The 22,477-nt window shown below is 37.3% G+C and overlaps 3 protein-coding genes across 5 annotated transcripts; all 3 read right to left on the reverse strand.

Moving 5' to 3' along the window:
• Window positions 1-1,198: 1,198 nt before the first annotated feature.
• Window positions 1,199-4,048, reverse strand: LOC127413454 (transmembrane emp24 domain-containing protein 9-like). The gene is made up of 5 exons (XM_051650624.1): window positions 3,750-4,048; window positions 3,138-3,238; window positions 2,921-3,046; window positions 2,626-2,772; window positions 1,199-2,159 (listed from the first exon to the last, which is right to left on the reverse strand). The coding sequence occupies exons 1-5, from the start codon at window positions 4,018-4,020 to the stop codon at window positions 2,010-2,012; spliced, it is 795 nt and encodes a 264-aa protein (XP_051506584.1). The 5' UTR covers window positions 4,021-4,048; the 3' UTR covers window positions 1,199-2,009.
• A 2,071-nt stretch (window positions 4,049-6,119) lies between these two features.
• LOC127413452 (vesicular integral-membrane protein VIP36-like) lies at window positions 6,120-12,425 on the reverse strand. 2 transcript variants are annotated; one of them, XM_051650622.1, is made up of 8 exons: window positions 12,217-12,425; window positions 11,530-11,648; window positions 11,313-11,430; window positions 9,067-9,146; window positions 8,138-8,299; window positions 7,922-8,036; window positions 7,717-7,836; window positions 6,120-7,573 (listed from the first exon to the last, which is right to left on the reverse strand). In XM_051650622.1, exons 1-8 carry the CDS (start codon window positions 12,398-12,400, stop codon window positions 7,413-7,415), a joined length of 1,059 nt encoding a protein of 352 aa, XP_051506582.1. In that variant the 5' UTR covers window positions 12,401-12,425; the 3' UTR covers window positions 6,120-7,412. The 2 variants fall into 2 exon arrangements, with proteins under 2 accessions (XP_051506582.1, XP_051506581.1); XM_051650621.1 differs by lacking the exon at window positions 9,067-9,146 and adding an exon at window positions 9,186-9,268.
• A 727-nt stretch (window positions 12,426-13,152) lies between these two features.
• LOC127413445 (5'-3' exonuclease PLD3-like) lies at window positions 13,153-21,386 on the reverse strand. 2 transcript variants are annotated; one of them, XM_051650602.1, is made up of 11 exons: window positions 21,120-21,380; window positions 19,837-20,751; window positions 18,885-19,072; window positions 18,610-18,793; window positions 18,365-18,479; window positions 18,087-18,214; window positions 17,756-17,959; window positions 14,486-14,625; window positions 14,160-14,325; window positions 13,968-14,067; window positions 13,153-13,773 (listed from the first exon to the last, which is right to left on the reverse strand). In XM_051650602.1, the coding sequence occupies exons 1-11, from the start codon at window positions 21,120-21,122 to the stop codon at window positions 13,568-13,570; spliced, it is 2,349 nt and encodes a 782-aa protein (XP_051506562.1). In that variant the 5' UTR covers window positions 21,123-21,380; the 3' UTR covers window positions 13,153-13,567. The 2 variants fall into 2 exon arrangements, with proteins under 2 accessions (XP_051506562.1, XP_051506563.1); XM_051650603.1 differs by having other exon boundaries at window positions 13,613-13,773; window positions 13,868-14,067; window positions 21,120-21,386.
• Window positions 21,387-22,477: the final 1,091 nt, after the last annotated feature.

Raw genomic sequence — 22,477 nt, forward strand, 5'->3', positions numbered from 1 at the left:
GAAAAAAGTCATTTTTGATCAAATCGAGACAGGCCCCATTTCCAGCAGCCATCACTCCAACACCTTACGCTTGAGTAATCATGCTAAATTGCTAATTTGGTACTAGAAAATCACTTGCCATTATATCAAACACAGTTGAAAGCCATTTGGTTCGTTAAATGAAGCTTAACATTGTGTTTGTGTTTGTTTTTGAGTTGCCACAGTATGCAATAGACTGGCATGTCTTAAGGTCAATATTAGGTCAAAAATGGCAAAAAAAGAAACAGCTTTCTCTAGAAACTCATCAGTCAATCATTGTTTTGAGGATTTAAGGCTATGCAATGCTTGAAATTGCCAGAAAACTGAAGATTTCATACAAAGGTGTACACTACAGTCTTCAAAGACAAAGGACAACTGGCTCTAACAAGGACAGAAAGAGATGTGGAAGGCCCAGATGTACAACTAAACAAGAGGATGAGTACATCAGAGTCTCTAGTTTGAGAAATAGACGCCTCACATGTCCTCAGCTGACAGCTTCATTGAATTCTACATGCTCAACACCAGTTTTATGTACAACAGTAAAGAGAAGACTCAGGGGTGCAGGCCTTATGGGAAGAATTGCAAAGAAAAAGCCACTTTTGAAACAGAAATCAAAAAGAAAAGGTTAGAGTGGGCAAAGAATCATAGACATTGGACAACAGATAAGTGGAAAAGAGTGTTATGGATATTAACCTCATTGAGCTTTTGTGGGATCAGCTAGACTGTAAGGTGCGTGAGAATTGCCAGACAAGACAGCCACATCTTTGGCAAGTGCTACAGGAAGTGTGGGGTGAAATGTCACCTGAGTATCTGGATAAACTGACAGCTAGAATGCCAAGGATCTGCAAAGCTTTCTTTGCTGCACATAGAGGATTTTTTAATTAGAACTCTTAGTTTTTTTTTTTCAAATTGTAATAGTAATTTTTCATGTTATTAATATACTGACTATACATTGTGATCAGTTGAATGCCACTTTGATGTATAAAAGTACCAATTTCTTCCCATAAGAGCAAAATCTATACATTATCCCAAACTTTTGGCTGCCAGTGTATGTGCAAGATGTTATATAGTTCTCACACATCATTGTTGAGGAAAACTTATTAAATTAAATTTTATGTCTACATTCTGTTAGACAAATAATAGTTAATGGCAAATTTAAGAAAATATGAAGAAAAAAATATATATCCCAGGAGTTTTTATTTTGATGTTCCAGGTATTCACTCTGCTTATGTACACATACTTAAACCTTTTAACTTTTGATAACTACAATTTGCCATTTATTTGGATACATGCATTTAACACACGCATGTTCAAACAGTTCAGCAAACTGTATCTATCAAAAGAGAAGGCAGCATAATACTAATCTAATCTGGGAGGTGGGGGTAGACAAAACACTGATTGACCAAATGTATAAAAGAAAACAAACATTCACTTTGAGAAAATATACTTTAAATATTGTACTAATTACTGCATAACAAAACAACAGAAGACATACACACCTGCCACCAGGATAAACTTATTTTTGTCTTGTAAATGTTTAAGCAAATATTCCATGTAGAAAACATTACACTAACAGCCCTTGATACAGTTAATGGTTATTTTCTTCATCAGTTTTTCCCAAAAAATGTCAAAATGTTATTGTAACAAGTTGGGGAGCGATAAAAGAAAAGAAAAGAAAGAGAAAGTCAAAACTATGCAATTGCGTTTAACTGCAGTAAATTACTTGGCTTTTACCTTTAAACAGCCTAGAACAAACTGTAATGTATACCTGAACAGAAACTAGATTCACATTACATTTGGGTGTGGCACTGGAACAAACAGTGTGAAACAAATCTCAAAGCAGTACTCAACAAAAAAAATTTAGGGTGGGAACTGAACCGAGCGCATGTTGAGTTTTCAGCAGTCTTGACCACACATGAAGCAGTTAGTCTTCAAATTTCTGTGTACTGTATCAACTGACATCACAATTATAAGAAAAAATCCAAACAGTTCTATACTAATTTCTTGGCCTCAAAGAAGCTCTTGAGATGTCTCATTTGCCAAAAACCAATGGCCACCAGAATCAGTGTCTGGATGATAGACCACCACAGAACCCTCTGATTGGTGCTCTCACTTGTCTGTCTGAAGCGTTCCTCACGATACTGCAATTAAAAAAAATAAGAATCACATCAATAACATTCAGATAAGGTACAGAAGATAAGATACAGGCAAAGGAGTTTAGCATTTTATACAAAAAAATTATAATAATGATAAAAAAATTAAAAAAAGAAGAATGTACAACAGATTTCAGTCAACAGATATTTGAATGTGAAACAAATAGTGTAAGGGAATCTTTCCACAGCAACGACAGCACAGAAGTGGAATGCATATCAATAAATGGTGCATTTACACAAATGTTTTAAGAGTGAGAAACAATGAATTAGGTGCTTGAGGTGCTTTTTTATTGATTCTACTGAACAGCCACTAGAATATACTGCATATTTTACTATGGTGTTCTCTTCACATTGGTGAAAGAGCTTAGACATTCCAGAACTGTTAGCAAACCATTCAGTGACAGTATTTTATTTGTAATGGATTTTTTTATTCCAAGCAGTGCAGGACTCTTACCCTCTGATAGTTCTGCTCTTTTTGGACCTGATCCACCTGCTCCATCAGCTGTCGCGCTCTCAGTTGTAGCTCACTGAGCTTGTCTTTTGCAGCAATTTCTGCATAGTTGTTTGTATGCTCACCAACTTGGATATCCAGGTGAACACGCTGTATTAAAAATACAAAAAGTTCAATGAATAAGTGTCTACTAGACAATTAGATGTCATTCTACCATGGAAACAAAAGACATCCTATCTATGAATACAGTATAAGGTGAAAATATGATGCATGTGTAAGGTGTATAAATTAAACTCACAAGCATTCCCCCAGCAAACAGAGCAAATTTGGAAGAATTGGAGTGCAGGCAGATTTGATGCTCTCCTGGCGTGTGGGAAGTGAAGGTGAACCTGCCCTCTGATCCATACTGACGAGACAGGATTACCTGAAACCCAGAAAAGATAAGCAAATGAGAACATGATGAATTACAGTACTGGACTTTAGATATTTCTTACAAAACCTCCAATCAAGCTGACCTTCTCATCAGGATCTTTCACTTCCACGAACATGCCAAGTCCTTGAGTAGCAGGCAAATACTCTTCTTTCTGCTTGTCATACAGCTGTGTCCGGTAGTTCCCTGGGTAATACAGAATTACATAGTTGTAAAAGAGGTAAATGTCTCATTATAGCAGAAAACACCAGAATGACCCATGGACCAAAATACACCAAAAATGTAGGCCAAATGCATGTTCTTAGAGTGGGGAGTTATGTCATATTCACATGATATTGCAATGTGTCACTTACGTATTCAGGATATTTCACAATATCAGATCCTCGCATAACTTAGTGAAGTAACAATATAATGGATAAATATGACTTTGACTTAACAACTTTATACAATGCTACTCAACCTTAAAAATCCACTAATGTTGCAATCCCACCCACATAAGCTTAGTTTTCTGTTTGTTTTCATTCATTTTGGCCATCGTGGAATATCGGACAGATTCTATTCTACACGTTATTTTTCCCATGAAGTCCAGCTGGTTGCCAACGAATCAACTTAACTTGACAAGCCTGCTTGTTAGCATTGGGATAAGCACTAGCGTGCACTGCAAACTTGGCTGACATTTCCTGCTTCTTCTACATACCTATTATCATGGTTTCGTCCGGTATTTCTTCTATGAAGCATTTCTTTTCAGTCTCGCCGATATGAAAGTACAAGGAAGACACAAAACTGGTGTAAATGTTTAAAAACAGCACCAAGTAAGGTGTAAACTGCTTTCTGATTGCCACCATCTTGACACTGCAGGTGAAAAGTGCACTGCGCCTGCGCAGAAGCCCCAGTGCCACGTAACCCATCGTCCGCCGTTGTCCAATCACAAGCGCTTTTCCAGCAATCGCGTGATTGCTCATGATCATTGTAGTTTTTGACTCTGACGGTACTGTCAAATCTTGATATCTGCACTCGTTTCTTCAATCAGTTCTTGTCATATTCATAGATTGTCGACTTTATAAGAGGCGTCTGTAACTTATATTTGTAATAGATTTGAGAAATAACCGAAAATGACAGTTTAATTACGCTTGGAAACTTAAAATGACCCTTGAAACTGTCATTAAAGTTTCATTTAGCGTTCTTCCTTCATTAGGCGGGAGATTTGGAAAACAAAAGAGTGAATATAGGCTATCGTACTCTGTGTTTGTTTAATTTAACATTAATAGAAGTAAACTGTGTGGGAAAATAGGAATTACCAAAAATGTAACGTGCATTTCAAGTCGCATAGATAATAGAAACATTTAGATTTACATACTGTTATTATAGATGCAACTAGCATTTTACACATTCTTAAAGAAATATTTCCTGTTCAACACAAGTTAAGCTAAATCGACAGCATTTGTGGCATTATATTGATTATCACAAAAATTATTTAGACTTGCCTCTCATTTCTTTAAAAAAAGCACAAATCGGGGCCTGGGTAGCTCAGCAAGTAAAGACGCTGACTACCACACCTGGAGTCGCAAGTTCGAATCCAAGGCATGCTGAGTGACTCCAGTCAGGCTTCCTAAGCAACCAATTGGTTTGGGTAGAGTCACGTTGGGTTAACCTCCTCGTGGTGCTATAATGTGATTCTCAATCTCAGTGGAGCGTGGTGAGTTGTGCATGGATGCTGCGGAGAATAGTGTGAGCCTCCACATGCACTACATCTCCGCAGTAACGCGCTCAACAAGCCATGTGATAAGATGTGCAGATTGACTGTCTCGGACACGGAGGTAACTGAGATTCTTCCTCCGCCACCCGGATTGAGGCGTCACTACGCCACCACGAGGATTTAGATTGCATTGGGCATTGGGCATTCCAAATTGGGGGAAAAAATCTGGGTTCCAGTGAGGCACCTACAATAGAAGTGAATGGGGCCAGTCCGTAAACATTAAAGTACTAAGTATAGTGAGTATTTTAAAATACTAAAATACTTTCAAAGTATAGCCACAAGACATAATATGTGTGTTAACATGATTTTAGTTTGATAAAATCACTTTCTAACCTTTTTTGTGAAAAGTTATAGCCAATTTTTCAACTTCATTGCTATGACAATGTAATGCCAACAAACCCTAAAACGACTGTAAAAACGATGATTTAAACAACTTTACAGCTCATTAATACACACGTTTTGACAGAATTAATGTAAGTGCTTTTATAAAATTATAAGCTTCACATTTCTGTCTTTAAACCCTCCAAAAATTTGAAATTATTTTTTGTGGTAATCAACATTATACCTCAAATGCTGTTGAGTTTAACTTTTATTGAACCTGGAATATCCCTTTAAGGTGCACTCTTGTTGACCTGTTGGTCAGCTTTTATTGTTGATGTTGCTCTGGTTGTCATTCTGACACCTAGTGGCAGCGATATAACATGCAAAATCAAAAGTTCCTGATTAACGATGCAACAATGTAGAAATGCACTTTTCGTCATGTCAACATGCTTTTCAAAAATGCAAATAATTTATTTATGTGTAAAACATTTAGCCAAATATGAAGTCCATTTAAGTAGTGCCTTGATAGATTTAAGGCAAGGTTAATCATACTATAGCTCTTTGGAGAATTATTAAATCCAATAGAGACAATATATTTATATTCTCTCTGTTAAAATTCTTTCTCCTATCCCAGCAACCTTTAGTAAGCCATTTTAATTTTCTCTGAAACTATAAACACAGTCTCTGTGGCGCTATGAAAATCGCTGTTTGTTTTGAGAGACCCGCTTAGACCCGCCCCAACAACTTTGCTCAACCAATAGCGTGAGTTGGGGGCGGGACTATCTCTTTGTTTGACCAATGGCAAATGGGGGCGTATTCAGAAGAAAGCTGTTCTGCAAAATAAAGTTTATTTTTGCAATTCCATTTGGTGGTGCAGAAATGACATAATTAAGCTTTAATTTAGAATGTATTTTAAATCAATGAATTACTATATTTATTATTATTACTACAGGGCCAAGAAACCAAAAAGTGAAATCAACAAACATTAACCAAGTCCACAGGTAGAACTGCTTTATTTTCTCACCAAAAGAATCACTTTAAAGTCATTGCCTGCTTGCTCTTTAACAGAAAATGTACTTCTTATGGAAACTTGGAAGCAATTTTAAATCAGTGCATTGCAATTACTCCATGCAGAGGTAAAAAATAAAAAATAAAAATAAAAAATATAAAATTTGAAAATTTTATTTAAGAGATGTAGGTGAAAACTCCCAGGCAGAATTACTGATATCCTGCAGTGATAAAATATAAATTCCAAAATCTTTTTTTTGTAAACTCTTTTAAAGGTCATCAAGTGAATTCTTGTCCTTGCATAAGTGAATACCCACCACATTTTGGTGTATGTTCAGTAAAAAAATTATAACACTGGGAATAAAATTCAATACACTTTGCTGTGGAGACCTTGGGAAAAATGGGACATTACCTTATTGAAAATAAGAAATAGCATTGAAATTGATTTGATCAATTTGAGAACACATTTTCATCAGTTTGATTTCTTGTGCAGTCCATTAAAATCCTCTTTAAAAGTAAATTACACAGTTTATAAAATGGTACTCCCGAGCAGAACAAAACCATAATGCGTAGATGGCAAAGCAGATAAAGTTTTCAAAACAATGCAATAAAAATAAAATCACCGGAAACATATGAAAGTATAAACGGAACTAAATCAAGTTGTATACAGGTCATACACAAAATAAAGATGTTCTACGCAAAACTGCACTGAAAATGTGGGTAACGCTTAACAATAAGGTTCCATTTGATGAACACTTACAATGAACACAACGTTTACAGCATTTACTAATCTTGGTTCATGTTAATTTAAACATATAGTAACACATTTTTAAAATCAAAAGTTGTATATGTTTACATTAGTTAATGTACTATAAACTAACATTAACACTGAACAATTGCATTTTTATTAACTAACATTAACAACAATCAATAAATGCTGTAAAAAAAAAAGATATTGTTTATTGTTAGTTCATGATACCTAATGAATTATCTAGTTTTAACGAATGGAACCTTATTGTAAAGTGTTACCAAAATGTGTAATTTACTATACTTCAGCTCACAAGCATCAATCTTGCAAGACCCAAAATCAGACAGGCCAACATAGAAGAAATTCTTTGAAGCCACGCATCCTACTCTTTAGATGCAAACCAGCTTTCCTTCCAATCAAGCACTTCAATAATATAAACATTTATACAGTTGTTTAAAAAAAAAAAAATCACATTTACGTTTTCCACCTATGATCTCCAAAGTTCTTTGAAATCATGTTGGAGTGTTTTAGTAGAACCTCTTGTTTCTTTCCTGACGTTTCTGAAAGACCACTGCACCTACAACTGCACAAACCACAATTCCAAGCAGGGCACATAGTAGAAGTAGAAAGACTTTCCAGCCAGTGAGGGGTGTGCTTCGGAAATTTCCAGTTGGATCATCAATATTGTCTGTTCCGTGGGAGAAGATAACAGAGAACAGTGGAGAAGAAAAAAGTGGGAATAATTTTTTAAATAAACATGAAAAATAATTAAATGAAAAATCCCTTATGCTGTGAGCATTTTGAACATGTATGATTGTTCAGCTGTGTTACCTTTAGGGGACTTGAGGAGACTGACACTGGGCTCAATCTTCGTCCAATCCTGGTTGTCCTCATCAGGAGTATGTTCTACCATCAGCTGGTACATCTTCATAGAGATGATGTCATGGTTGTCTGCGGAGAAGAAACACAGTAAAGCTGGGCTACAGGCATAGAGATTATCATGGACATTTAAGAGCGATATCTAAGCATAGCTTACCAGAGAGATCTCCTGTAGCTGCAGAAGCCCCAAAATAGTAGCCTGTAGGGAGGCGGACGCCCCCAATATCAATACATTCTTTCCAATCATTCCTGTCGTCCACATCCACCATAATCTGTGAAAACAGAACACTGCAGTGAGATATTTCTCAAGATATTATACCATCAGTTACATCTGCATAATTGCGAACACATTTACATTTATTGAGCTTCTTACCGTGAGTCTACCTTTGGAGTATCGAATAGCCAGGTAGGTGTCATGGTCTTTGTTTCTGACTTCTGCAGAGCAACCTCCTAATTCAGTGGACCGGCCATCTTTCCCATGGTCATATGGAAGGGAGCCATTATTCACCATTGCAGAAATATAGGGAAAAGAGCGCTAAAAAAAAAAAAAAGGATCAAATGTATCAAACTATTTTTGGTTTATAAAGTTGACACTAAAATGTAATGTAAATTACTAAATTATGGTGCATTATTTTGAACAAGCTTAAAGGAATATTAAGGGTTCAATTCAAGTTAAGGTCAATCGACAGCATTATGCCACAAATGATGTCGATTGAGAATAACTTGTATTGAACCTGGAATTAAATGCTTACTCTGTATTCATATATAAAAAAAGTTCACTAACATACTGTAAATATAAAGACATGTAGGTCAACAAATATGATCTTATTTTATATATATATATAAATAATGCTTCATTACATGTAGAGCAACAAATAATGAATGATGAAAGTAAAAAAATATATATATATATGACACAGACCACATGACGCAGGCAAAACATAGAGAAAGCATTGCTTATTTGTAGGGTCTGAAAAAATAGCTGAAAGATCATCCCAGAATATACAGTGAAACAGGATAGTAAAGGGATAGTTAAAAGTATGAAAGTTTGTTCAACATCTGACAGAAAACACCTGGCAAATAATAGTTCAAATATGAAAAGTATCCCTTTAATATGTCCTCTGTTTCCTAGTGAGAACCAAGCTTGGATAGACCAGAGAGAAACCGGACATGTTGAAGGAATGGAATTCCACTATTCTAAAAGCCCCAAACCTATGTGCTAGATTGGAGATAATAAAAAAAGCAAAGCTTTCATTCAAATGAAGGTACAAAAACACAAGTATTTTACATCTCTCAACTCACATCTGGAGCCTCATCGTTAGCGAATGTGTCAATAAAAATGGCCAACCCATGGAAATTGGCACTACTGCCAAACACGGGGCCTGCAGAGAAAGAAGGACCCGTGAGTAAGGTGCACTTACATCCATTCCTTGGAGGTCATTACGGAAGGTATCCACAAAAATAGCCAGGCCTACAAAATGGTCTTGGTTTCCAAAGACTGGCCCTAAATGAAAGTATGAAACAATCAACTATTGGGAAGAAGGAAGTGCAAACCATGCCACTTGCAGATGAAGCACAGACCTGTAAATTGTGTACACTGCATTTTAAAGAAATATTCCGGGTTCAATACAAGTTAAGATCAATCTACAGCATTTGTGGCATAATCTTGATTACCACAAACATTACTTTTGACTTGCCCCACCTTTTCTTCAAAAAAAGCAAAAATCGGGGTTCCAATGAAGCACATACAGTACAATGGAAGTGAATGGGGCCAATCTGTATACATTAAAATACTCACTGTTTCAAAAGTATAGCCACAAGACGTAAACAATATGTGTTATCATGCTTTTAGTGTGATAAAATTGCTTTCTTTTTTTTTTCTTTTTCTCCCAATTTGGAATGCCCAATTCCCAATGTGCTTTTAAGTCCTCGTGGTTGTGTATTGATTCGCCTCAGTCTGGGTGGCGGAAGACGAATCCCAGTTGCCTCCGCTTCTGAGATCGTCAACCCGCGCATCTTATCACGTGGCTTGTTGAGCGTGTTGCCACGGAGACATAGCGCGTGTGGAGGCTTCACACCATCCACCGTGGCAACCACGCTCAACTCACCACGCGCCCTACCGAGAACAAACCACATTATAGCGATCACGAGGAGGTTACCTCATGTGACTCTACCCTCCCTAGCAACCGGGCCAATTTGGTTGCTTAGGAGACCTGGCTGGAGTCACTCAGCACACCCTGTGATTTGTACTAGCGAACTCCAGGGGTGGTATTTACCACTGAGCTACCAATTGCTTTCTAACCATTTCTGTGTAAAGTTATATCCAATTTTACAACTTTTTTTCAAGAGGGATGAGCTGTGGTTTGTTTTAGTTGTAATCAGCATTATGCCACAAATGCTGTCGAGTGAGCTTACCTTGTATTAAACTCAGAATATTCCTTTAACTCTTACATATTACAATTCAAAGCATGGCACATGAATATGTTTGCTCTGCATGTATCTTTTATATGAAAGTTGTCCACAATGGCAGTGGTCATTGAAAGTCCTTAGAATGGTATCTAAACCTGCGATGTCTTCACAGTAGTGTTGTCAAAAGTGTTTCTGCAGTACCGAGCACTGACTCAATCCAGCGCGCAATATGACTGACACACAACTGCTTTAAATGCACATTTTGAACGCCTGCTCTGTTACTCCTTACACTGAAATGGACAATTAAACAAATTAAAATCGTGACATGTCCTATTGTGATTTATTAAACCGCTTAAGGCTGCAATCTTAGTGTGGAAGAGCTGCGTACTTTGAATTTATGTATAAATCCTACCGCTCAAACATATTGAGAATCATTCACATGTTGTATCAGATGACAGAGCAGAGCACTGATCTACTGTGAACCATGCAGCACGTTAACTATACATTTATATAATTAAATCACAGAATTTGCGCTTTAATCTCAGCTCAGCTTTATTTATATCGCATTTAAAACAACAGAGTTGACCAACCAAAGTGCTTCACAGTAATACAATTTAAAACATAACATTTCAAAATTACCACATACACAAACACCAGTAATCTAAAATACAAACACTCGAAAACTGCATCCTACATTTCATTTGTCAGACTGAAAGGCCAGTGGAAAGAGATGAGATTTCAGCCCTGAAATTGAAGAACTTGTGACAGAAATATATTTTAAATGTACAGCAAAATGTAATATTCACTGTAATGATAATAATAAAGCAACATATCACAAGCAAGACTGCTGTTGAATAAAAGTTTGGCAAAAAAAAAAAAAAGAAATGCAGTGATGACATGTTGAAAGTTCTATTTTCACTTGTTAAAAGATTTAAGAATGACTTGATTAGACATCATTTTGATGATGAAATTAAAGTATGGCTAAACAGGTGTGTTCAATAGCACACTGTCATATTAGCATATTTATGCTGTGGAACCGAAATTAGTACAGAGAACCGTGAAATTTCACTGGAATCGGTAACGACTACAGAAATTTTGGTAACAACACTACTTCACAGTGTGGTAGCCGTCTAACTTACCAGGATGTAGTTTCTCTTTTGTGTACCAGACAGCAAAGCCATCTCCATGGAGATTCTTCTTTCCTGAACCATGCACTTTAAATTGCACATGCATCTCCCAATCCTTCAAATAGCATGGCTGCACAAGGAGAACATTAACATTTAAATCACAAAATTTGCCTTACAGTTTTTCGTTACTTTATCAAGCTTTATAACTCTGTATGGTCATATTACTCACCACTGTATTCCAGATAGAGCCTTGTTTGCTCCGCTCATCAGAAGTTAGGCGCACATACTGGCTGGTTACTAAAGTATTTCCCCAAAAGTCCCACTGACTTGAGGGACTTGTTCCAACACCTAAACATCAAATATGTATGCATGGTCATATGATTTATGCATGATATATTCACAATGTATTTAATGTTAGCCACAAGCATTTACATGTGCAATGTAGAGAAAATACAAGATATAATACAATAAAAAGTGTTATCAAACTTTCCAAGCCATGCAAGATCTTTTCCTTCAGTTATATATTATCTTTGCAATTTGCATGCTCCAGAGGGGAAAAGTAGATTCCTTTACAGCTTACAAGCTTGATCAATTTTAAACTGCCTTCACCTGTTCAAATAAAGGAGCTTCCTGTATAGTTTTATTTGCACTGAGTTGTGTTCCTGTAAGACAGTTCACTGACTCACTGTACGATCATGTAACTTCACTCAGCAACTCTCTGCAGTGGCGTACTTCTATCCCTGATTACACTTCCCCATTAAAATACATAATGACATCAAAGATTAACATAGTTGCCATTCTACTGTAGATAGTGGAGTTAGAACTTAAAATACATCAGTGACTGTGGCTAAATTACGACAATAACACACATTAGGTGCATTAACATACATTGTAACACTAGCAGGCAGCTACTCACCCTGATATGGCTTAATGAGCGAGTGCTCGCGCTTTAAGTGCTCCGCATTGCCGTCGGTTATGTCTGAATATACCGAAGAAAAATGAAGTAACCATAAAAGTAAGAATATTCTGTGACACATTTTTCGAGTTACACTTGGTTGAGAGACAAGCCATAAAGCTGACGGGCTTCTTTCCCGTGCCATTTTTTCAACGTCTTCCTTTCTCCACGCCCCCACTTCCTGTGTGAAGAAGACGCCGGGCGGTGTCTCAAAACCTAGTGAGGTGCCTTTCTAGGGGCCGTTGACACCGAACTTTCTTACTGCAAGAAAGACACAGGGTCAAGTCATAAAATAACTTGAATTGTTAATTATTATTAGTTGTTGTTTTTGTTTTCCAGCATATTTGGGCATCATGGGTTCATTTTGAGTCAATTTGTTTGTCAGACTAGGTTTTGAGACGCAACCATTGACGTACAAGTCCTCTGCTTTTATCTCAATATTTAACGATATATTTTTATGTTTGAAATGTATAATGCCATGCTTTATGTTCATATGTGCATATTTTGTGTTAACTTATCACCAAATAAATAAATTTTAAAAATTAGAGAAGTGACATTTCTGAGCAGTGAACGCTACGTTCACTTTATAACAGGAAGCTTGCTGGACAGAATGTCTAAACAATTTTTTACTGGTGAAATAATTTTATTTATTTGAACAGACATATGGGGAAACACATTTTAAATTATTTTAAAGATGTGTTAGCATCCAACATTATTGTTTATTACTAAAGTTCTATATATTTGCATATATGCAAACTTCATTTCTTATACTTCATTTTATTTCTTCAATTCTTTCATTCTTATGCTTGTAATCTTAGAAGATTAGTAAAAATGTAAGACAAAGGTGTATTAACAAAAACATAAAACATAAAAGAAAAAATAGAAAGTAAGTAACTATTTACTCAAAAGTACAGTTTTATTTCTAATACACAGTTTTACAGCCAAAGCACCTATTAAGGTGGCTTAATAACAATATTTCATTTACATGCACGTGTCAAATTCAGCATCATTAACATCATAAATCAGTGCTTGCTCAAGGACCTTTTCCTTATTCTGGCAAATGTCACATAATGCAAATATACAATAAAAGCACAGAAAATCCACTTGATGCAAAAAAAAAAAAAAACTGTATCTTAACAAACATTAAAAATGCACAGCATCCGTGTCATTTCCCAAATATGTACAGTATGAATAATTTATCAGTAGGCACAAATGCCGCAGGTAAGGGTGCTTGAATGGGTTCCTGGTTGTTGATGTTTTCATTATTTGAACAAGATGGCTTAGCAACATAACAAATAAAGAGAATGGTATATTATGTAAGCTTTTTACCACTGCAATGTTCTACATGATCATCTGTGAGGGTCTGGGCATATTCTGAATCCCAGTCCCTTTGGAAAATCTTATGTAATTGGCTTTGAACGGTTTGCTGGCCCAGCCCTACTGCAGCGCCTGTCTGATTCACCACAAGCCCAACCCCTGCTGTCTGGGTGAAATAGTTCTCAGACCAGTTCGATGTGCCTGAATAGCATGAAATAAATAACAATTAATCATAAGAGCAAGACTATGAATGTGACATTCACTCTATTTTAAAGCTCATGTTCACAAAGCTTACATTTTACAGCTAAACATGTAGGAGTGTAACTGTTGGCAAGCACTTTCTGATCCTTTGAAAAAGCATGCAAGTGAGATCATACTGTGAAATTTGAGCATACCAATGTAAACAACATGATCAGTCACCATGTACTTGGCATGGTTGACACGTGCAAACGGAATCCTCTTCTCCTCTCGTGTTGAGGGCACTTCAAAAATTTTCTGTGAAATAAAAGGTTTTAGCCATTAAATCACCAGTCATTACCAATTTAAAAAGTACATTTGGAAAGCGTTAAGAACATACAGAAACATACAGTATGAATGTTGCAGCTCAGAGGAGGCTTGTTGAGGACTGATAGAGACTGTAGGAAGAAAAACATGGCACCAGGAGAGTGACTCCAACAACTGACCAACAGTTTCACCTCAACACCTCTTGCACAAGCAGCCTCACGGAGTGCAGAGTCGATGGCAGGCCAGAACCTAAACAACATAACAGTCATTCTCATGAATAAAGCATGAAAAACACCATAGTAATCTATTATGCACCATATACTGTACATGCAAATTGTCCCACACACAAATTTAATTCAAATGAAAGAATTATTGTATCCCCACTGAAATATCAAGAGGTAAAGATTACCGGACAGGCTCTGTGAACTGTGACATGGGAAGGTAGTCCATCACAGACACATATATAAATTGCTCAGCATCAGCGATTACAGATAAGATGCTTGAGAGGTCGTCAGAACGTCCACTTGATGATAAAGGAGGAGGAGAACTCTATAAAAATAAGCCAAATATTTTCATATAACATTTTTGTCAATAACACTGAATTGGTCTGCATACACTGAAAATGCTTGTTTCATGTTCAGAAATGAATCAAACTGGAAAAATGTAGGCCACATATACTGTCCATGCACTATATTCACAAAACAGACAATGTACTGTACTCTGATTCTCTGAAATAAAAAGACAACCATCAAAAAACATATAGTATGAAACTCAAGAAAATCAAGAGATGTGCAAGATAGCAGAAAATGAGTGAACTTGTGAACAGGTTGGGATGGGTTTGGATAAAATTGTACAAAAGACATGCAATGGCAAAACATCTATTACTGATGATTATAGTGAACATAAGACAGTTAAAGTGATTGTTCAACCAAAAATAAAAACTCTGTTGTCATTTACTTACACTCATTTCTTTTTTCTGTGGAATACATAAGAACCTTTGAAGAATGTTGAGACACTGCTCTTTCCCATACAGTGAAAGTGAATAGTGACTAAAGCCATCATTATACTACAAAGTTAATTAGAAGCTGCATCTGAAGTGAAATTTAGGTGTATTTACACAGACTGTTTAGTGCTGCTCAGAGGTGGCATAAATGCATTTACTCAGCAATTACAATTGTATAAATAATGTAATGAGATTAATATTTTAAATATAAAATTAATAATATAAAAATATGCAACGAATTAAAATATGAAATTATACTTTTAAATATGAAACTAAATTATGAAATATATGTTCTATCATGTCAACAATAAAGTTTAAGGCTGCTCCGAAGCTGCATTTCATTTACACAGAACCAAAGCAGCATCAGAACTGCCTATGATACTAGGGGATGAGGTGGGTCAGAGCAGGCATAATTTAGTCTTGCTTTTGTGTCTAGGCATCTTAACACAAGACTTTGAGTAGGAGCAGAGCAGCCTTAAGGGATAGGGACACTCAAAAATGAAAATTGTCTCATCATTTACTCACCCCCATGCCATCCCAGATGAGTATGACTTTCTTTCTTTTGCTGAACACAAAACAAAGATTTTAGAAGAATATATCAGCTCTGTAGGTTCAGACAATGCATACAATGCAAATGGTGGCCAGAACTTTTAAGGTCCAAAAAGTATATAAGGGCAGCATAAAAGTAATCCATATCTTCAAAAGCGATATGATAGATGTGGGTAAAAAACAGATAAATATTTAAGTCTTTTTACTATAAATCTCCACTTTCACATTCTTTCTCTTTTGTTAGGCGATTCACACTCTTTGTGCATATCGCCACCTAATGAAAGAAAGACTTACAAATGTGGAGATATACTCAACCACCACTTTATTAGGATCACCTGTACACCTACTTATTCATGCGATTACCTAATCAGCCAATCATGTGGCAGCATTGCAATGCATAAAATCATACAGATATGAGACAGGAGCTTCAGATAATATTCACATCAACCATCAGAATGGGGGAAAACGTGATCTCAGTGATTTCGACTGTGGCATGATGGTTGGTGCCATACGGGCTGGTTTGAGTAATTTTGTAGCTTCTGGTCTCCTGGGATTTTAGCAGCTACAGTTCTGCGGAATGCAAAACACTAGAGGCGAATGGGCTACAACAGCGGAAGACCACGTCGGGTTGAACAGATGACTCAGCTTTCTGTTCTTGGCTGACAGAAGTGGAACCCGACATGGTCTTCTGCTGTTGTAGCCCATTCACCTCATGGTTTGACATGTTGTGCATTCAGATATGCTATTCTGCTCACTACAGTTGTACAGAGTGGTTATCTGAGTTACTGTAGTCTTTCTGTCAGCCAGTCTGGCCCTTCTCCGTTGACATCTCTCATCAACAAGGCATTTCCATCCGCAGAACTGCCACTTACTGGATGTTTTTTGTTTTTGGCACCATTTGGAGTAAACTCTAGAGCAAGGGTCAGCAACATTCAACTACAGAAATATTCAAACCATTAACTGAAGCTCCTGACCCGTATCTGCATATTAACATATCTAGGCATACAGGTGTTCCTAATAAAGTGGTAAGTGAGTGTATATCTCCCTTTATTTTTTGAACAGCAATGGGTGATGTGATTAAACAAACTAGTCCTTTATCTCGAAACGTTGAGCACATAACCAAATGTGGGCACATGCACATGAAACTCATGGCCAGATGGCATGCTTGCAATGCAACAGATGATCATTTCTATTTCATTTTAGTTAGTTTTGAAGCAATGCATGATAGTTTCAGTTTAGTTTTAGTTTTGTTTTTCTGGGTTATTTTTTGGAATTTCATTTCAGTTTTAGTTTCAGTTAACTATAATAACCTTGGAAGGGAGGAGAATTTATAGTAAAAAAGGACTTAAATATTGATCTGTTTATCACCCGCACCTATCATATCGCTTCTGAAGACAAGGATTTAACCACTGGAGTCATGTGGATTACTTTTATGCTGCCTTTATGTGCTTTTTGGACCTTCAAATTTCTGGCTACCATCGACTTGCATTAAATGAACATACAGAGCTAAGATATGTTTCTTTTGCTTGTGTTCAGCAAAAGAAAGAAAGTCATAAACATCTGGGATGGCATGAGGGTGAGTAAATGATGAGAGAATTTTCATTTTTGGGTGAACTGTCCCTTTAACTTGGCTTTGCAATAGGTGCCATGAAATAACACACCTGTCTCTGTAACAGCCCTATGCTCAGTAAACAGCGGGCCGCAGTCAGATTGTTTGTTTAACCAATGAGAAAGCCTTCTGCCTGTCAGTCACTGTGCGCATTCACAGGGCAGCCCATACATGCTTGTATTAAGTGCTGGTACTGTGTCCTACTACCATGAAACGCTTAGGGTCGGGCTGCGAAACGGTAATGGGATGCTTCCCCATCCATATGCCCCAATGTGTGCACGTGTCTTTGGAGAGCTGGGTTTTGGAAAGAGGGTGGTGGATAATCAACTGCAAAATCTGGTTAAAGTTCCAGAATGGCTAAAATCGCTTATAGCACCTATACATTCTGCCTAATATCTCCTTTTGTGTTTCATAGAAAAGGTAACTCAGGTTTGGAAGGATATTGACATAATTTTCATTTTTGTGTGAACTATCCCTTTAAACAAACAAAGTCAACTTGTGAGAGAATCACAACTCACAGACAAATAGACACGTGCAGGGACACCGTTGAATTTAACAGCTAATGGGTACTTAGAACTAGAGAGGGCAGAGAACCGGCCAGGCCAGAAAGGAGGTAGAGATCCATTCTTCTGAGCTCCAATCTCCCAGTAAATGTCAAATATCCGTGAAGCATCCTGTGCTAGACAGCTGCAGTCTTCTACAGACACTCCAACCTCTTTCACCTGTCAGAAATATTCATTATAAAGGTCAGCGTATTCACTGCACACATTTGAAGTTTGAACCTTTGTTTTGAGCAAGCTATTCCTTTAACTTTTCAAGGATGCACAATGTCAATAGTTTTAGAAGTACCTGAGTAAGGGAACGCCAGTCCATGTTTGCACTTCCTATGTACATGTGTTTCTTATCCACAACCCATAATTTGGTGTGCAAAATGCCCCCAGTGATACTCTGTAGGTCAACCCCCCTGACCTCAGCCCCTGAGAGAAAACATAAAGCAAGAGAGCAGAAAGAAAGAGAAGAAAGGTTACATTCCAAATCTGACACATGTGAGTTCATCAGTCAATCCTTTAGCAATATCGATATATATGTTTTAACATGCTGTATGCAAATGTGAAACCCTGTTGTACCTGTTGCTACCAGTTCATCAGTGTTTGCAATGTATGGCTGAGGGGCGTTCACAGCAATCTTCAACTTCACTCCTTTTGGTTCCAGCTGCTTCAGTTGGTTGAACACTTTTTTGCCCTGTAGAAAAGACTGAACTGAATTGCCTTCCCGTATAACAGAATCAGTGGTGTGCAGAACGCATTATCAAAGTTAGCAACACCCAATTTAAATGCAAAATAGGTCATGCAATGTCCACGACCCAACATACCAGCACAGACGAAGGCTCTGTAAGGCCAAGGTCTGAGTCTCGGAGTGTGAAATAGAAAGCAGCAATGTGGACAGAGCTGTTTGCTCTGTTTAGAAGGTTAGTCCAAGTCTCAGAGATGCTGGGTAGGTGTGGTGAGCCAGAGCGGAAGTATAGGCCTTCAGGGACACTTTCGACAAGAGTAAGCCTGTTAAGTGACAATTAGAAACATGTTTAAAACCTTTACATTTCAAAGTTGCCGTTTCAAGACTGCTTATGAAGATAAACTTCTTTCTCACCTACAGTCAGAGATGCATGTCTCCTGAGGCAGCCAGAAACTTTCCAGCCAGTGCAGCTCCAGTTGTGACATTAGGTGTGACACAGATTTAGGGATTCCATACTCCCAGATGTGCAGTCCAAATCCACCCAAAAGGAGGAGTGTGGAGGGCAAGAGAAAGAAAAGAGCGAAGCTCCCTCCTTTTCTTTGCTAAAACCATATAAAACTAATGATTAAAAGAGTTACTGTTTACTTAAAAACGTATAGTATGAAACTGAAGAACATCATCAAACATCTTCCCTGCCAAACATGACATACAGTACTTAGACCTCAGATAGTGATGAAATGACTGATTTGTGGCTGTTTAATTTCTAACATCCCCTTCTGTTGAAATATAAGATTTGTTTAATGGCTAAACAAATGCATCTATGCAAGTACACTTGAATACTTAAAGGGATAGTTCATCCCAAAATGAAAATTCTCTCATCATTTACTCACCCTCAGGCCATCCCAGATGTGTATGACTTTCTTTCTTCTGCAGAACACAAACAAAGATTTTTAGAAGAATATCTCAGCTCTGTTCGTCCTTTCAATGCAGGTGAATGGTGGCCAGAAATCTAAAGGTCCAAAAAGCATTTAAAAGCAGCATAAAAGTAATCCATAAGACTCCAGGGGTTAAATACACATCTTCCTGCTGCTTTTATCTGCTTTTTGGACCTTCATATTTCTGGCCACCATTCACTTGCACTGAAAAGACCAACAGAGCTGAGATATTCTTCTAAAAATCTTTGTTTTCTGTTGAAGAAAGAAAGCCATACATGTCTAAAATGGCCTTTAATACCTTTAAAATTAGTCCTGGGAAAGACATTTCAAGGGCAACAAGAAGCCATTCCAATGAGTATTACTAACTAGATGCATGAGCCTAATTACACTAATTATGTATGCTGCATGTTATGAAGTACAATACACCCTACCTTTGAAGGTGTGCTTATTCTGGTCTTTCTGTATGTTGTGTGAGTAGTATCAGCAGTCTTGGTTTTCTGTCCTGTTTCTTTAAAGCATTTTAAAGTGTCTTTACTAGCTGAAGCTTTCATCGTCTTAGCAGTTTCATCTTGACCTCTATGTGTCCATCCATCAACCTTATCTGGAACAGAGCACTGTTTGACATCATTCTCTGTTACACAAATTTCTTCTACCATTTGTGATGGGTATACTGTCTCTTTCACACTTCCTTTTTCAAAGTCTTTTACCAAAGTATCTTCACAAATTTGATCAGAGGACTGATGTTGATCAACAGAGGAGCATGAGCTCAGCTCCTCTACAACTGCATCCTGTGCCGATATCTGTTCATCTTCTGAAGGGGTCTTCTCACTTGCAGTTTCAAATTCAGAAACCAGATCTACGATGAGATCAGTGGTTACAGCGGCCTCATGGATGTTCCTGATTGAAGGCCTTTGCAATGGGACTTCAGCCTGATCAGAGTCCTTTGTAATCTCAGGTGTTTGATCAAGGGAATGATCTCTTTTCGGAGCTAAAGAACTGAAGGTGTGATCTGAGATATCATCAGCACTGCTTGTGGGCAAACGAGCTGATGGGATGGGCAGCGCTTTTTCTCTCATTTTCGCTTTTCCAGCTTCTACAAAGTCAGCTCTCTCTTTTTGGCCTTGTTGACTGGATCCATCCATCTTCGGTGTGGTGGATGACTCTGCAGTCTGGACGGTGACTCGCTTGCGGGTCAGGGAGCTTTGGAAGGTAGGAATGCGGGAGATTGTGGGTCTCCCTGCTTTACGCGATTCTTCCCCATCCTCTTTTCTCTCAAATGTTGCCTTCTCATTGTCTTCCTCGCCTAACCAATATTCAGCTGACCTAATATTTACATCCTCAGGTTCCTATAACATAATTAGAATACAAACGCATAATATATTGCTTGAGTGTATACATCAATATTGTATGTATTGTCTAAGTGTATATAAAATAAATGTAGTATTGTTTTGTATATTGTTGAGTGTGTACAATCTGTATCCTTTTTTTTAATGGTAATAACATAGTAATATGTTATATAGTGTCTCTCACTTGATCTCTATTAACCTGTAACAAACGACTAATGCAACAAACATTTTTGAATGCACATCCTTAAAAAGATCGGGAGGGTGCGTGTACCAGAGTACAACAAACATAAATGCAATTTGTAACCTTTAAAAAAAAAAAAAACGTATAGAGCAATTTTGAGCCCTGGGTTAGCACGAAAGCTACTCACCATGACCACAGCCGTCAGTCGAGAAGAACCCAACTCAACTTCTCCTTAACTAGTTTTAAAGGTTATAAAATAAGTATTTCCAAAACAAATATCTGACTATTTGTACGAGGATATAAACTTGCTATCGGTGTTGTCGGTCCAGTTGGGCGGCTCGAGAAAAGAGTAAGAGGTTTTAAATGCGATGCTGTCTGTGTCTGCGACGTGGCTGCACAGTGCGGTACAGTGAAGAAAAGAATGAGCGCGCGAGAGAGAGAGAGAGCGAGAGAAAGAGAGATTGAGAGAGAGAGAGAGAGAGAGAGAGAGAGAGAGAGAGAGAGAGAGAGAGGAAAAAGTGAAGAAGAAGAAAAACCTCGCCTACTTACACAATAATGAGTTCATGTATTATTATTAGTACCTCCCCACCTCTGACTCACAGCTTCTGAATCTGTACAGACCGCTCCTGCGAACAATCATCAAATCGACTGACATAATACAGGATAAAATGTATAAAGTTATAAATAGAGTATATAACTTGTCTTGAACACATATAATCTTGTTCTTTAAAATAGGATCTAAATTCACACTATTTTATTTCAAGTAATGTAATACAGGCCTAAACGATGACGCCGGCTGCAAAAATGACAGTTTAAATGACGGTTATTGATGGCTAAAATTGAACTAACCGCCGTTTCCTAAACGAATGACTGAGTGCTCCCCCGACAGGCATTTTGATTATTAACTCTTCAGTGCTTCTTATTATTGAACGCTAACGTCAAATAATGTAATTTATTATGTATAATGTTCCTTCAACAAGCCTTTTATTTAAAGCTGAAATGTGTAATTTCTGCACCACTAATGTCACCAAACGAAATTACAAAAAAAAAAAAAAAAAAAGTTTTTTCCGAATACACCCTTCGTCTGCCATTGGTTGAAAAAGCAGATCGTCCCGCCCTAATCTCACGCCATTGGTTTAGCCGATGTAGCTGTGTCAAGATGGACAGGTCTCTTTAACAAATAAGGCAGTTTTGGAAAGGGCCTCAAAACTCCGTTTTACACTTTTCATGGAAATCAACCTTCGAATTGCTTATTTATAATTGGGTAATTCTGAAAAAATCTTGACTTTCTGATTTACAAAATATAGATATTTTCAGTTCAGTTTTCGCCCATTAAATCTGAGAGTACTTTTTGATTTTTTTAAATTAAGTTTCATTCCTAAAGGACAACTTGACTGTTGTGCTTTATTTCATTATTTTATTCTATTTTTTCCCACAAATGAAACAAGGGTTAAAACACCAGTGACGATAACACCGTGACAAATTCTCTTAAAAAGATGAATTTTCAAAGTTGGTGTCAATAGCATCACAAAACACAACTGATCG

This window comes from Myxocyprinus asiaticus, chromosome 22 (genome assembly GCF_019703515.2).
Source record: "Myxocyprinus asiaticus isolate MX2 ecotype Aquarium Trade chromosome 22, UBuf_Myxa_2, whole genome shotgun sequence".
Lineage (NCBI taxonomy): Eukaryota > Metazoa > Chordata > Actinopteri > Cypriniformes > Catostomidae > Myxocyprinus > Myxocyprinus asiaticus.

Coding starts and splice junctions, on each gene's coding strand:
- LOC127413452 (XM_051650621.1), bottom strand. CDS start 12,400: ATGGCACGGGAAAGAAGCCCGTCAGCTTTATGGCTTGTCTCTCAACCA. Junction 8,037..8,137: donor ACTCCAAAGGTAGACTCACG/GTAAGAAGCTCA, acceptor CTGTTTTCACAG/ATTATGGTGGATGTGGACGA. Junction 7,837..7,921: donor AGCTACAGGAGATCTCTCTG/GTAAGCTATGCT, acceptor TCTTCTCCGCAG/ACAACCATGACATCATCTCT.
- LOC127413445 (XM_051650602.1), bottom strand. Junction 18,794..18,884: donor ACATGCATCTCTGACTGTAG/GTGAGAAAGAAG, acceptor GTCACTTAACAG/GCTTACTCTTGTCGAAAGTG. Junction 18,480..18,609: donor CAGAGCCTTCGTCTGTGCTG/GTATGTTGGGTC, acceptor TCTTTTCTACAG/GGCAAAAAAGTGTTCAACCA.
- LOC127413454 (XM_051650624.1), bottom strand. CDS start 4,020: ATGATCATGAGCAATCACGCGATTGCTGGAAAAGCGCTTGTGATTGGA. Junction 3,239..3,749: donor GGACGAAACCATGATAATAG/GTATGTAGAAGA, acceptor TGTATTACCCAG/GGAACTACCGGACACAGCTG. Junction 2,773..2,920: donor TGTTTGCTGGGGGAATGCTT/GTGAGTTTAATT, acceptor TTTTTAATACAG/CGTGTTCACCTGGATATCCA.